This window comes from Entelurus aequoreus, linkage group LG09, assembly GCF_033978785.1.
Source record: "Entelurus aequoreus isolate RoL-2023_Sb linkage group LG09, RoL_Eaeq_v1.1, whole genome shotgun sequence".
Taxonomy (NCBI): domain Eukaryota; kingdom Metazoa; phylum Chordata; class Actinopteri; order Syngnathiformes; family Syngnathidae; genus Entelurus; species Entelurus aequoreus.
This window is the reverse complement of record NC_084739.1, coordinates 13,073,355-13,088,397: the sequence shown is the minus strand read 5'-3', so window position 1 is coordinate 13,088,397 and position 15,043 is coordinate 13,073,355. Positions and strand designations below refer to the sequence as shown.

At 38.6% G+C, this 15,043-nt stretch overlaps 1 protein-coding gene across 1 annotated transcript in view; it reads left to right on the top strand.

The window, feature by feature from the left end:
- Window positions 1-2,827: 2,827 nt before the first annotated feature.
- Window positions 2,828-15,043, top strand: part of zgc:154058 (Transmembrane protein 150A-like) — a 65,292-nt gene continuing 53,076 nt past the window's right edge. The window contains exons 1-2 of the mRNA XM_062057609.1: window positions 2,828-3,121; window positions 3,300-3,518. Of these exons, the coding sequence (XP_061913593.1) occupies window positions 3,406-3,518 (113 nt within the window). The 5' untranslated portion in view covers window positions 2,828-3,121; window positions 3,300-3,405. The remainder of the gene's footprint in view (window positions 3,122-3,299; window positions 3,519-15,043) is intronic.

Genomic DNA, 15,043 nt, shown 5'->3' with positions numbered 1-15,043 from the left:
AACTATTTAGATAGCCGATAGTATCGGCAGGCCGATATTATCGGCTATCTCTAGTTTAAATAGTTGAAATGCTTTAAAATGTAATATCGGAAATGATCGGTATCGGGTTTTTTTTATTATCGGTATCGTTTTTTTAAATTTTTTGTTTTTTAAAATTAAATCAACATAAAAAATACAAGACACATTTACAATTAGTGCACCACCCAAAAATAAAACCTTCCCCATTTACACTCATTCACACAAAAGGGTTGTTTCTTTCTGTTATTATAATTCTGGTTCCTACATTATATGTCAATATATATCAATTAGGGCTGGGAATGTTTGGGTGTCCCACGATTCGATTCACAATCGATTCTAGGGGTCACGATTCGAATCAAAAGCGATTTTTTTTCCAATTCAAAACGATTCTCGATTCAAAAACTTATTTATTTATTTATTTATTTATTTTTTGAAAACAATACACAACAATACCATAATAATGCAATACAATTTAATTTTGGAGTTCTGAACTTGTAATTTCTTGCAGTGTTTATTAAGTGGTAATATGTCACATTTGTCCCAATTAACTTTATACCCTGATAAACAGCCATATTCAGTGATGACATTATTGATATAAAGAAGACAGGAGTTAACATGTGACAGGTAAAAAAATGATGTCGTCACAATACATCGATAGCTTATTATACTGAGAGCCAATATTTATACCATGAATATTATTTTCACTTCTTATTTTTGCAGCTAAGGGTTCAATAACCAAATTAAATAATAATCCAGATGCAGGACATCCCTGTTTTACTCCTCTTTTTAACAAAAAAGGTTCTGAAATATGATTATTGGTTTTGACTGATGCCATGGGCCTTGTATAAAGCATCTTAATCCATTGTATAAAATTATCTCCAAATCCAAATTTACGTAATGTGCAAAACATAAATGACCAGTTTATGCGGTGGAATGCCTTCTCTGCATCAACACTACATACTGCTGTGGGATAAGGGAGACTTCTAGCATAGTAAATAACATTAAACAATTTCCTTGTATTGTCTGAAGATTGTCGACCTTCCATGAAGCCAGTTTGGTCAGTATGAATTAATTTTCCTATTATATTTGATAATCGTGTGGGTAAGATTTTTGCCAAGATTCAAAAGGATTCTCTATTCATTCAATACATAGGATTTCAGCAGGATCTACCCCAGTCTGCTGACATGCAAGCAGAGTGGTAGATTTTTTAAAAAAAGCTTTTATAATTGTAAAGGACAATGTTTTATCAACTGTTTGCAATGATGTACATTTGTTTTAACTATTAAATGAACCAAAAATATGACTTATTTTATCTTTGTGAAAATATTGGACACAGTGTGTTGTCAAGTTTATGAGATGCGATGCAAGTGTAAGCCACTCTGACACTATTGTTCTTTTTTATTTTAATGTCTAATGATAATGTCAATGAGGGATTGCATTGTTATGGTATTGCTGTGTATTGTTTTGTTGGATTGATTAATTTAAAAAATAATAATAATTAAAAATAATAATAATAAAAATAAAAAAAATCAATTTTTTAAAAATTAGAATCGATTCTGAATCGCACAACGTCAGAATCGCGATTCGAATTCGAATCGATTTTTTCCCCCACCCCTAATATCAATACAGTCTGCAAAGGGATACAGTCCGAAAGCACACTTGATTGTGCGTGCTCCTGGTCCACTAATAGTACTAACCTTTAACAGTTAATTTGACTCATTTTCTATAATTACTAGTTTCTAAGTACCGGTAACTGTTTTTATATTGTTTTACTTTCATTTTTATTCAATAATTTTTTTTTAAATTTATTTATCTTATTTTATTTTATTAATTTGTAAAAAAAAGGACCTTATCTTCACCATACCTGGTTGTCCAAATTAGGCATAATAATGTGTTAATTCTACGACTGTATATATATCGGTATCGGTTGATATCGGTATCGGTAATTAAGAGTTGGACAATATCGGAATATCGGATATCGGCAAAAAAGCCATTATCGGACATCCCTAATTTAAACTTATTTTCACTTGAACTCTTAAGTATATATATATACTGTATAATACAATTGTACCACTTGATTTTATCGTGACCATTTGTGGCCATTTAAAACCCATGAAAACTAAATGTTTAGCGTTGAATGACAAACGTTACCATTGGAGTGAATTTAATAATACATTAAAACCACAGCACTAGAAATGTAATTTTTTGGGGGGGATTTTTATTCAAACCCACTAAATGTGACTAACTGGAAGCAGTCCATCCGTATTAGTGTAATTTAATTATTATATCAAATTAAATAAAGTACAAAATAATTAGTTCATGTGTAAGGTTCAAATAATACATTAGAACAAACTATCAATGGACAGTCAGCTGCTGTAGTTAAACCAATGCAGTATCAAATTGCAACTCTAGAGGGCGACAGAAATACAGCTTTTCTATTATCCTCAGTCATGCTGTACTGTATTTAACACATACTTCATATAGTTTTTTATTTCTTTTCCTGGTCAAGCTGAGTCAAAAAAACATTAATGCAAGATAGGAACTTATCATTCCTTTTTGCCGTTTTGCCACAAAAGTGGGAATGGTGGTTATGAAGAAAACCGGAAATGCCCTCAAATACAAACCACAAACATCACTTTATATTCAGTTTGTCTTTTTAACGGTGCAACTCAAAACGTTTAAAAATGTATTATTACAATTTAGTCTGTAATTAGTTAACTTTTGGTAGACTTGAACAATTACCGTACAAAACAAACCTCGGCGTCCTCCTGTTGACTCGTCAGCGCCCCCTGCGTTTACTCCTCGGCGCGCACCGCCGGGACAGGTTGCGGGGGGCGGAGTCAAACAGCTGGATACACTGGAGTGTCTCGTGGCGGCGACCATGCAGGTCGGGCTACACGTTGAAGGAACACTAGCGTACCCCTTTCTTCCTTCACGGCTAACGGGATTTCAGTAGGTGCGGTGGCAAAACAGCCAGAAAAAGACACAAAACTGCACAATTTGCGTCCCTTTTTGTCTCCTTTTTTTAATCGCCTGGCTACCAGAGGAGGAAAGCAAGGGCGCAAAAGAATCTTAAAGGAAACTTGCTAGCAAACGGCAGAAGGTGAGTGAACTGTAATTGTTGCTGCGGTGACAAACACCATTCATTGTATTTTAAATGAAAATATCTTATTCATTATGGACACATTACCAGGTTTCTTTGCATGTTCATCCCTTTAATCGTCCAGTGCACCATGATACTAAACTAATCAGCATGCATGTTCTTTCCATCTTTTCACCAGTCCCACCAGTGTGTGTGTTCGGGGGGAAAATGAGTCATTTGGCGGCCGTGCAGATGTCAGCCCCACACAGTTAAATGTTACAACTACTTGAGCACATATTGCTTGGATGGTCGAAGAGGAAAAAGAGGAAAGAGGGTTCACCAAGGTGCCTGAAATGTCTCTGTGGGTGATCCTGCCTGTTAGCCTCCCAGCATTGACCATCACTGGGATCTGGGTTGTGTAAGTGTGTTTTTTTTCTCTACATTCTATTGATTTAAAGTGGAACAATGCACAGTTGTGTTCATATGAATATGGATCTTGGAGTATAAGCTGGGACAAGGGTGTCCAAAGTGCGTCCCGGTCGCAGGTGAAACATAACAAGAAAAAGTTGCAATCTTGACTCTACAGCAGGGGTGTCAAACGTAGGGCCCGCGGGATGAGTTTGCTAAGTATGTCTTAAAGCACCTCTTCCTTAGGGCGTTTCAGTGTTATAACGTCACCTTTATCGTTAGTTTTTTTTAGCCAAAATGCGTCCGTTATCCATTTTCTGTCTACACCAGACCTGGGCATTGTGCGGCCCGCGGGCCGCATCTGGCCCTTTGTACGTCCCTGTCCGGCCCGCGTGAGGCCAATTATAAATTACAAAATAAATTTTAAAAAGCATCTATTTCGAGTGTGCAATACAACGGTGCTGCTTTTGTTTTGAAAAGCGTTATTTGTATTACTTCCGTGTGGACGTATGCTCGTGCGCGCAGCGGCAATCTCAAATTACAAAATAAATTAAAAAAAACATCTTTGTCGTGCGTGCAATACAACTGTGCTGCTTTTATTTTGAAAAGTGTTATATGTGCGTATGTCCTGTGAGGGAAGGCGCACAGCGGTTATCCCCGAGACTTATTTGTGGTACACACGTTGCTGTGTTTAAAGAATATAGTGTAACGACCTGCTGAAGTGGATGTTGTCTTCTTGAGTTGCGTAAATGAGGAGTGAGGAGACGTGCGTGTGGAAGGAACGAGATATGTTGAGCTGTGTTAGTATAGCTTGCTCAATAAAAGTTTAAAAAGAGCGTCAGACTTGATGTGCACTTCTTCTGGACGCTACAATTGGTGGCAGAAGTAAAACTTTGCGCATACTGCACTGTTTGTGTGCTACGTCATCGGGAGGTACGTGCCACGTGAGGAGCTCGCCGCAAAGAGAGAGAGAGAGACAGCGTTTACAGGTGCAGCCACGCTGCTTACCACGGGGGGAATTCCGCCCTCAATGAAGACTCCCAGGTTTGATGGCAAGGCGAACTGGGAGGCATTTCATCCCACTTCTGACATCAATTGTAGCGTCCAGAAGAAGTGCACACCAAGTCTGATGCACTTTTTAAACTTTTATTGAGCATGCTATACTAACACAGCTCAACTTATCTCGTTCTTTCCAAAAGGAAAACCAATCCTCACTCCTCATTTCCGCAACAGCAACGCTTCTTCCTTCTTCGCCAATCACCTTACAGGCGTACGTGCTACTTCACAACGTTTTCTTATCTGGTTAAATAAAGGTTCTACAACAAAGAGGATGCAGGATAAAGTGACAGAAATTGAAATTTTTGTATTGTAATATACATCAGGAAGTGTTGTGTAAGAAAGTGTTAAAAATAAAACCATCAAAAGCCATCTGCTTTTGTATAAAGATAAGTTAGGTTAAATGAAAATATTATTATTATTATTATCTATCTTACGGTATATCAAAAATAATTTGAGCAAAATTTAATTGAAATATTGTCAGTGTGGCCCTCCAGCAGTGCTCGGGTTGCTCATGCGGCCCCCGGTAAAAATTAATTGCCCACCCCTGGTCTACACACTGTCTGTTTGTAAGTACTCCGTGATTGTGCGCTGTTGAACATGATCCTCTGATCGCAAACCATCAGTGTCATGACTAGGGATGATGTTTGATAAGAAATTACCGAGTTTGAGTCTATTATCGCAATGTTTTTCAACCTTTTTTGAGCCAAGGCACATTTTTTTGCGTTGAAAAAATGCGGAGGCACACCACCAGCAGAAATCATAAAAAAACGAAACTCAGTTGACAGTAAAAAGTCGTTGTCGCAATTGTTGGATATGACTTTAAAGCATAACCAAGCATGCATCAATATAGCTCTTGTCTCAAAGTAGGTGTACTGTCACCACCTGTCACATCACGCCGTGACTTATTTTGACTTTTTTGCTGTTTTCCTGTGTGTAGTGTTTTAGTTCTTGTCTTGCGCTCCTATTTTGGTGGCTTTTTCTCTTTTTTTGGTATTTTCCTGCAGCAGTTTCATGTCTTCCTTTGAGCGATATTTCCCGCATCTACTTTGTTTTAGCAATCAAGAATATTTCAGTTTTTATCCTTCTTTGTGTGGACATTGTTGATTGTCATGTCATGTTCGGATGTACATTGTGGATGCCGTCTTTGCTCCACAGTAAGTCTTTGCTGTCATCCAGCATTCTGTTTTTGTTTACTTTGTAGCCAGTTTCGTTCTGCATAGCCTTCCCTAAGTTTCACTGCCTTTTCTTAGGGGCACTCACCTTTTGTTTATTTTTGGTTTTAGCATTAGATAACTTTTTACCTGCACGCTGCCTCCCGCTGTTTCCGACATCTACAAAGCAATTAGCTACCGGCTGATATGGAAGAGTATTACACGGTTACTCTGCTGAGCTCTAGACAACACCGACACTCAACAACAACACATAATTTGCAGACTATAATTAATGGTTTGCAAAAAATATTTTTAACCCAAATAGGTGAAATGAGATAATCTCCCACGGCACACCAAACTGTATCTCACGGCACACTAGTGTGCCGCGGCACAGTGGTTGAAAAACACTGTATTATCGAATCCTCTTATCGAACCGATTCCTTATCGATTCTCTTATTGAGTCCAGATAGGTTGTTGTATATGGAAAAAAACACACAATATTTGGTTTAACAAAAGCTCACTTTTATTATATAAGAAAAAAATAAAATCTAATAAATAAATAAATATTGACTGTTACCCCCCTAAAAAAATAAAATAAAATAAATAAATATTGACTGTTGTTACCCAAAGTATATTAAGTGGGATTTTTCAGAAAAACAAATATATACTGTAACACAAAAGCAACCTGTCTCTGGGATCACTATAGGTGTATAAATATTAATATAGTTTTAAATAAAATCAGTCCCTTGGGCACAAAACTGAAAATAATACAGGTCTCCAAAAAGTGCACTTCTGCTGCTATTTGACATAACTGTTTGTTATGATGATTTGACATTTTTGCACTTTATTTCTTTATTGAAATACATTTCTATGAAGAGAAAAGTTGTTTGCAAATGTGGTTACAATGCTAAAAAATGAAAAGTTAAAGCTAAAAAAAGAAATACACTTTATTGAGTTAACATTATTTCTTTATAGAGGGAAAGATGTGATGTTATTAGTTAGGGAATATAACAACTACACTACCCAGCATGCAACGGGAGTGACGAGCATTCGCGGTAGCCCCGAAAAGTGTTGTTGCATGTCGCCACCCAGCAGCTAAGAATGAGGTTATGAGCACGCTGTGAAAGTAATCGTCAAGAACTCAGCCAACACGCCTCGTCTGCATTATTTATAATTATACAGACAACACATATACAGTGTGATTTGGTTTTGTTTACAAGGAAAGAAAAACGAAAGTTAAAAAAGGGAGATCATGTCATATATATATGTATGTGCTGCAGTTGCTTTAAGAACGTTGCGACAGCTGCCGTAAAGGAGGTGCGTTGCTAGCCTGGTTGCTATGTTTCCGGTTGGTCGTAAAAGTGTTCGTCATGTGTTTGTACCCTGCTCAAATCTCTCAGTAAAGTTATTCATTGGATTATACTAGGGCTGCAACAACTAATCGATTAAATCGATTAAAATCAATTATAAAAATAGTTGCCGATTAATTTAGTCATCGATTCGTTGGATCTATGCTATGCGCATGCGCAGAGGCTTTTTAAAAAAAAAAAAAAAAAAAAAAAGATTAAAAAAAAAAAAAAACACCTTTATTTATAAACTGCAACATGTACAAACAGCTGAGAAACAATAATCAAAATAAGTATGGTGCCAGTATGCTGTTTTTTTCAATAAAATACTGGAAAGGATAGAAATGCAGTTTGTCTATTTTATCCGATTATTAATCGATTAATCGAAGTAATAATCGACAATCAAATTAATCGTTAGTTGCAGCCCTAGATTATACCTTCTGTTTTGAACTTTATTACACCTTGGAGCGCTGCTTTCGCTATCTGCGCCTAATGACTGAGCTACGTGACGTCATTTATTGTGATGTCCCACGGGGCATTTCTGGTCGGGACAGGATTCGTTCCCAGGGATTCGAATAAAGAACCAAGTCTTTTTCTTTACTATAGTGGTCTCGATAACGGGTACCGGTTCTCAAAAAGGGATTCGAGTCCGAGGATTCGGTTCTTTTCTTATCGAACAACCGGGAAAATCGGTTTCGAGTATCATCCCTAGTCATGACGTGACGACGCGCCGTCATGCCCGAGTACCATTTTTGATTAATTAGTACTGCGATACTATACCAGTACCGGTATACCGTACAACCCTAATACCAACTGAGATAATTTTAAGTGGGATTACCAATTGTTTATTTTACTTCCACTTGTTTCACGTGAGGTCGAGTTACCGTGTAACTCTTGTTTGGTATACTTGCTTGCCCCAGTAAGAACTATTTGCTTGCCTAACAGAATTGCTAATGTGACATCCAGTGGATAAGTTTAGAAGAGCAGTTTCTTTCACTTAAAAATGCAGCTCGGTTTTACACTTGGCAAACTCATCTTGCGGGCAAGATTGAACCTGTTCGCAGGCCTGAGCCGGCCCCTGCTCAGCATGTTTGACATCCCTGCTCTAAAACAATCATTGCTCAAAAAATGCAGATTAATCAAAATTTATGTTATGGATTGTTGACCGATTAAAGGTTCCAATTACTTCACATCAAGTATTCCACTTTGAAATATTTTTAAGGGGATATTATTGCATATTTTGTGTGTTTGCTATAAAAAAAGTTTTCTAAGACAGGAACGGCATAAAACAAAAAAAACATAAAAAAATTGTGATAATTTATGATCTACAGGTAGATCTGAAATTGATCTGGGGGGGGGGGGGGAGTTACCCACATATGCGGTCCTCTCCAAGGTTTCTCATAGTCATTCACATTGACGTCCCATTGGGGTGAGTTTTCCTTGCCCGTATGTGGGCTCTGTACCGAGCATGTCGTTGTGGCTTGTACAGCCCTTTGAGACACTTGTGATTTAGGGCTATATAAATAAACATTGATTGATTGATTGATTGATCTAGAGATTTAAGGGCTCAAAGTAAAAAAAAAAATTGAAAATAATATATGGCTTATTTTCTATTTACTTTTTTGAACTGTCATTGCTCCAAGAATTACAATGAATCAAAATCAATGTTGTTATATTCTTTTTATTATTGACCTATTTAAGGCTCCAAATACTTGACCTCAAGTACTCCACTCTGAAATTTTTTGGGCGGAAAATATTGCTTAGTTTGTGATTTTCTTTAAAGGGGAACTGCACTTTTTTGAGAATTTTGCCTATCGTTCACAATCCTTATGAAAGACAAGAAGACCTTTTTTTTGTTGTTGCAGTCTAACATATAAACATCGTCTCGTTCTTCATAGCTAGCAAAGCAGCTAATGAGAGCTATCAGTTCTACCTCGATATCACTTTCAAAATGTATCCAAACACCGTCAACAATACTTAATTTACGTTCCGTAACCTGTATAATAAACAAACTGTAGCGACTTTGTTATTGTAAGAGCAAACACGGAGGAACTCTTTTTGTAGCGTAGTAACACATCGACATGCTTCGGTATTAGCCGTAAAAGCTAGCTACGGAAAGAGATACGCTAGCTTCTGCGATAACACGAAACAAATTTGAGTTTGTAGTGCACGGCATAATGCGATCGGACACAAATCTGTACTAATTAAAAAACATGAACAATCATATTAAAGTATCTGTAAAGTATTTGCCCACATTTCATGTTTTGTTTGTACACAGCTAGCCAGAGAGTGTATGTACTGTAGTTGTAATAACACGCTTAGTTGTGCTGCGTGTATCCTGATCAATATTTAAAGGGTGACTCACTCGATTGACAGTTGTGTGTTTGGTGTAGCTGGACGGGGACGGTCTTTCCGGTTCATTTGGGTAAGCAGTCCATTTATGTCTAAATAGCTTGGTTCCAAGTGCCACATTTATAGAGTCTAAACTTTCACCTCACTATCTCGACTTTCGTCTGCTTTAATGTCTCACTCTTCCTTCGTGCTCGCTTCTATAAGCAGTGTTTCATCCCTTATATGTGGAGCTTCAAAATGATAAGGTTGTGAATCCTTATTTGTCCAAAAATAGTCGTCTTCGTTGCCTGTTATCGATTCTTCCATAATTACAAGACACACACGACTTTGTTTCCGACAGTAGGAACACACATGCCGTACGTTCGCTGCTGTGGAAATGGAAATGAATGCGCTGAAGAAATCAGTTCCGGCATTGGTTAAAATGATCAAAATATGGTAAATATTGAAAATATTACATATTGTTATGAACATGTGTTATTTCCGTGTCTATAAGATGTTAATGTAGGGTTTTGAAGTTGTTTTAGAGGCTACAATAGTGACTCCCATGAGCCGCATCTTCTAAGTGTTTTTTTTAATCATTTTTCAAATCTTAAAGAAAAAAAGACGTGCATGTTCTTGTCGCTCATAGTGATTGTGAATGATAGGCAAAATTCCCCAAAAAAGTGCAGTTTACCTTTAATAAAAAAGGCATAAAACATTAAAAAAAGTTTAAAAGTTTTTATCGACTGATATATCTGAAGTTAATCTAAAGGGGTTGATTGGATGTTCATATGTTCCCGTTTGGATGAAGAATTATTCATAATCCTCACAAAGTGTTAAAAAAATGTGCCGCAAACAATCGTCTTTTTGTGTCGTTCTCGTCGTGTCCAGGTCTAAGTTAAATGTCTGGGTTTATGGCCACGACCTTCGACTATACAAGTGAGAAGCATGATTTATAATCTAGAATTAAAGGGGAATTGCACTTTTTATTTTTTAATTTGCCTATTGTTCACAATCATTATGAGACACAAGAACACACATCTTTTTTTTTTTAGTATTCTAAAGATGATCAAAAACGCATGCAAAATGCGGCTAATGGGTGTCACCATTGTAGCTTTCAAAGCCCTCTAAAACAACTTCAAAACACTCCAACAACCTGTTATGTAGGGGAGGAAGGGGATTCAATTGTCCCATTCGTTGCGGTGTACCTGACACATGAAACGTGACAACTTGATGAGGTGCACTATCCACTTTAGCCGCCAGATGGCAGTAGAGTGTTGAATATCAATCAATCAATCAATGTTTATTTATATAGCCCTAAATCACAAGTGTCTCAAAGGGCTGCACAAGCCACAATGACATCCTCGGTACAGAGCCCACATAAGGGCAAGGAAAACTCACCCCAGTGGGACGTCGACGTGAATGACTATGAAAAAACCTTGGAGAGGACCGCAGATGGGGGTAACCCCCCCCACACCCCCCTCTAGGGGAGACCGAAAGCAATGGATGTCGAGTGGGTCTGACATAATATTGTGAAAGTCCAGTCCATAGTGGATCTAACATAATAGTGAGAGTCCAGTCCATAGTGGGGCTAGCAGGAGACCATCTCGAGCGGAGACGGGTCAGCAGCGCAGAGATGTCCCCAACCGATGCACAGGCGAGCGGTCCACCCCGGGTCCCGACTCTGGACAGCCAGCACTTCATCCATAGCCACCGGACCTGTGTGTCTCCCCCTCCACAAGGGAGAGGGGGGCAGAGGAGAAAGAAAAGAGGGGGTCTATTTAAAGGCTAGAGTATACAAATGAGTTTTAAGATGGGACTTAAATGCTTCTACTGAGGTAGCATCTTTAACTGTTACCGGGAGGGCATTCCATAGTACTGGAGCCTGAATAGAAAACGCTCTATTCTTTTTTTGGGCTCTGGGAATCACTAATAAGCCGGAGTTCTTTGAACACAGATTATTTGCCGGGTCATATGGTACAATACAATCGGCAAGATAGGCTGGACCTAGACCGTGTAGTATTTTATACGTAAGTAGTAAAACCTTAAAGTCACATCTTAAGTGCACAGGAAGCCAGTGCAGGTGAGCCAGTATAGGCATAATATGATCAGCTCTGCCCTCTTTCTCTTCGCACTCGATAGTGTAGGGAGGTTTTCGAGGGAATTGAGTCACCCTTGCCCCCTACCTGATTGATAATTCGAACGCTTCTTGATTGATGTGAACGCGCAAAACCAAGGAGGGAGTGCAAAAACAAGGGGGGAGGAGGGGTATTCGAATTGAGTCTTACTTTCATCTGGTCAGAGGCTACGCAGCAGCTCGCCGGCTCAGTATGTCAATACTGTAGCAGCGTAAAGATAGTGAAGTGAATCATATTTATATAGCGCTTTTCTCTAGTGACTCAAAGCACTTTACATAGTGAAACCCAATATCTAAATTACATTTAAACCAGTGTGGGTGGCACTGGGAGCAGGTGGGTAAAGTGTCTTGCCCAAGGACACAACGGAAGTGACTAGGATGGCGAAAGCGGGTATTGAACCTGCAACCCTCAAGTTGCTGGCATGGCCGCTCTACCAACCGAGCTATACCGCCGCTATAATTAGCGCTCTGTGATCACGGCGCCGCTAAAAGTAGTTCCTTAACGTTAGCGGTTATAATAACATCATCGTTAATACTTGGTTAACATTCATGTCACAAGATGTCAATGGAGTATTGTTGGCGGTTTTTGGATGTTTTTTTTAGAGGGTTTTATGGGCACAATGACATCATGAATCCCATTGTTAGATGACTTTTGCTAGCGTTTATTTACGGGTTAGAACACATTAAAAAAAGAAAGACATGTGTGCTTGTCTCACAAAAGGATTGTGAATAAAAGGCAAACTTTCAAATACAGTGCAGTTCCCCTTTAAACAGTTAGACCTGCAATCCCTATTTTTGTATTTTTTTGTATATATAATCTACAAAAATCCCCTTTCTTTTCAATGAAGTGATACTCTGGCCACATCCCAAGCAGCTTCTAATTGAAGCAAAAAAAAATTGAAGATCCTTCTGGCTTTATTTGCTTCCAAGAGAGCAACACTGCATGTTTACCCTAAATTCCTGGGAGCCATGGCAATTGCATGTGGATTAGCTCTCCAGGAAGAAGTCCCTAGGATCACCGGTCCTGTTAAAAAGTGAACTGTGCATGACAGTCCATATCTTATGTCTTTGCAGTAACTCTAAAAATGAGAAAGAGAGCGCCTCCTAGTCATGTTTGGGCTGACAGCTCTGGTATTATGCGCTCTGTTATTAGAGAAAAGCAAACCATGGGGTGGGGTTGGGGGGTGACACAGATGGCCCGCATCCAAATGTTCACTGTTGTGTATTCTATACAGACTAGGTGTTTCATTTAAAGGGGTCCTATTATGCAAAACCCACTTTTCTTGCTTGTTGGCACCTGTTTTTGTGTATTTGGGATCACCACAAGGGCCAAAAATGTAAATGAAACCATGGAAGTGTTGAGGAGATATAAAACAATTTTGTCTCGCTCCAAACAAGCAGTTTTAGATAAGCCCGTTAACCAACTTGTGACATCAGCAGATATCTCCATACATGGTAGAGATTAGGGCTGGGCGATATGGCCTTTTTTTAATATCTCGATATTTTTAGGCCATGTCACGATACACGATATATACCTCGATATTTTGCCTTAGCCTTGAATGAACTCTTGATGCATATAATCACAGCAGTATGATGATTCTATGTGTCTACATTAAAACATTCTTGTTCATACTTCATTAATATATGCTCATTTTAAACTTTCATGCAGAGAGGGAAATCACAACTAAGTCAATTTAGCAAAACTGTGTTTATTAAGCAGTGGCACAAACATTCATGTCATTTCAAAACAGAAAGTGCAAGATGGTCAGAGACATTTTAAAACAAGCTATTAGTGCGCTTTTGTGCATGATGTCACTAAGATGACATATCAAAACAACACTAAATTAAAGTGCACTTTTTGTACAGAACGCCACTACAATAGTTTAAAATAAGTAAAGTGCACTTTTGTATTGCGGACCGTCAATCAGAACATGCTATCAAAGATAAAACTGTAACGATGGGAATATTGTGTGAACTGTAATTACCGGATGTGGGCGGCAGTGGTAGGCAAGACTGCAATATTAAACCTAGTCTCAGTAGGAACAAAGGAGACGAGAAAGTGTTCGAGGAGCCGTCGTGTGTGTGTGTGTTGCGCTTCTGCCTATTTATTTCGACAGTGCTATTTGTAAACATAAATATATAGGCTGACTTGTTCATAGACAGTCTACCTCCTTTTATACACTATATTGCCAAAAGTAGTTGGCCACCTGCCTTGACTCATATATGAACTTGAAATGCCATCCCATTCCTAACCCATAGGGTTCAATATGATGTGGGTCCACCTTTTGCAGCTATTACAGCTTCAACTCTTCTGGGAAGGCTGTCCACAAGGTTGCGGAGTGTGTTTATACGAATTTTCCACCATTCTTCCAAAAGCGCATTGGTGAGGTCACACACTGATGTTGGTCGAGAAGGCCTGGCTCTCAGTCTCCGTTCTAATTCATCCCAAAGGGGTTCTAATGGGTTCAGGTCAGTACTCTGTGCAGGCCAGTCAAGTTCATCTACATCAGACTCTGTCATCCATGTCTTTGTGGACCTTGCTTTGTGCGCTGGTGCACAGTCATGTTGGAAGAGGAAGGGGCCCACTCCAAACTGTTCCCACAAAGTTGGGAGCATGGAATCGTCCAAAATGTTTTGGTATCCTGGAGCATTCAAAGTTCCTTTCACTAGAACTAAGGGGCCAAGCCCAACTCCTGAAAAACAACCCCACACCATAATTCCTCCCCTGACCCCTCTCTGTCAGTTTATGTGGCCTACTACTTCGTGGCTGAGTTCCCAAACTCTTCAGTTTTCTTATAATAAAGCAGACAGTTGACTTTGGAATATTTAGGAGCGAGGAAATTTCACGACTGGATTTGTTGCACAGGTGGCATCCTATGACAGTTCCACGCTGGACATAACTGAGCTCCTGAGAGCGGCCCATTCTTTCATAAATGTTTGTAGAAACAGTCTCCATGCCTAAGTGCTTGATTTTATACACCTGTGGCCGGGCCAAGTGATTAGTACACCTGATTCTGATCATTTGGATGGGTGACCAAATACTTTTGGCAATATAGTGTATCACCAGCGCTATTACAATACATTTTATTTCAATAAAGGATAATAGCCTGAACCAGTCTGTAGTGTACAATATTTTTCTTAAACGTTTTCACAATTGTTTCCAATTTCATAAAATACTGAATTTGAGATTTACATTTCTTGTAAACTATAATTATTGTATGATTTAGGAATACAGTGGTACCGCAACTGACAAATTGGTTCTGTAATGAGCTTTTAACTCAAAACACTTGTATCTCAACTCAACATCTCATTGAATCAGTTTAATTTGTGCTTGCCCACTACCCGCAGCACCATTTGAACATGCCTTTTAAAAACAAACAAACTTTTAGATAAGAAAAATTGTATAAAAACAATACAATGGAATGTACTACAAACAGCTACCGTTGTTTAATGAAGTAATATAATACTAATGTAAATGGGTTTTATACGGTATCTCCTATAAGCTGCTTCT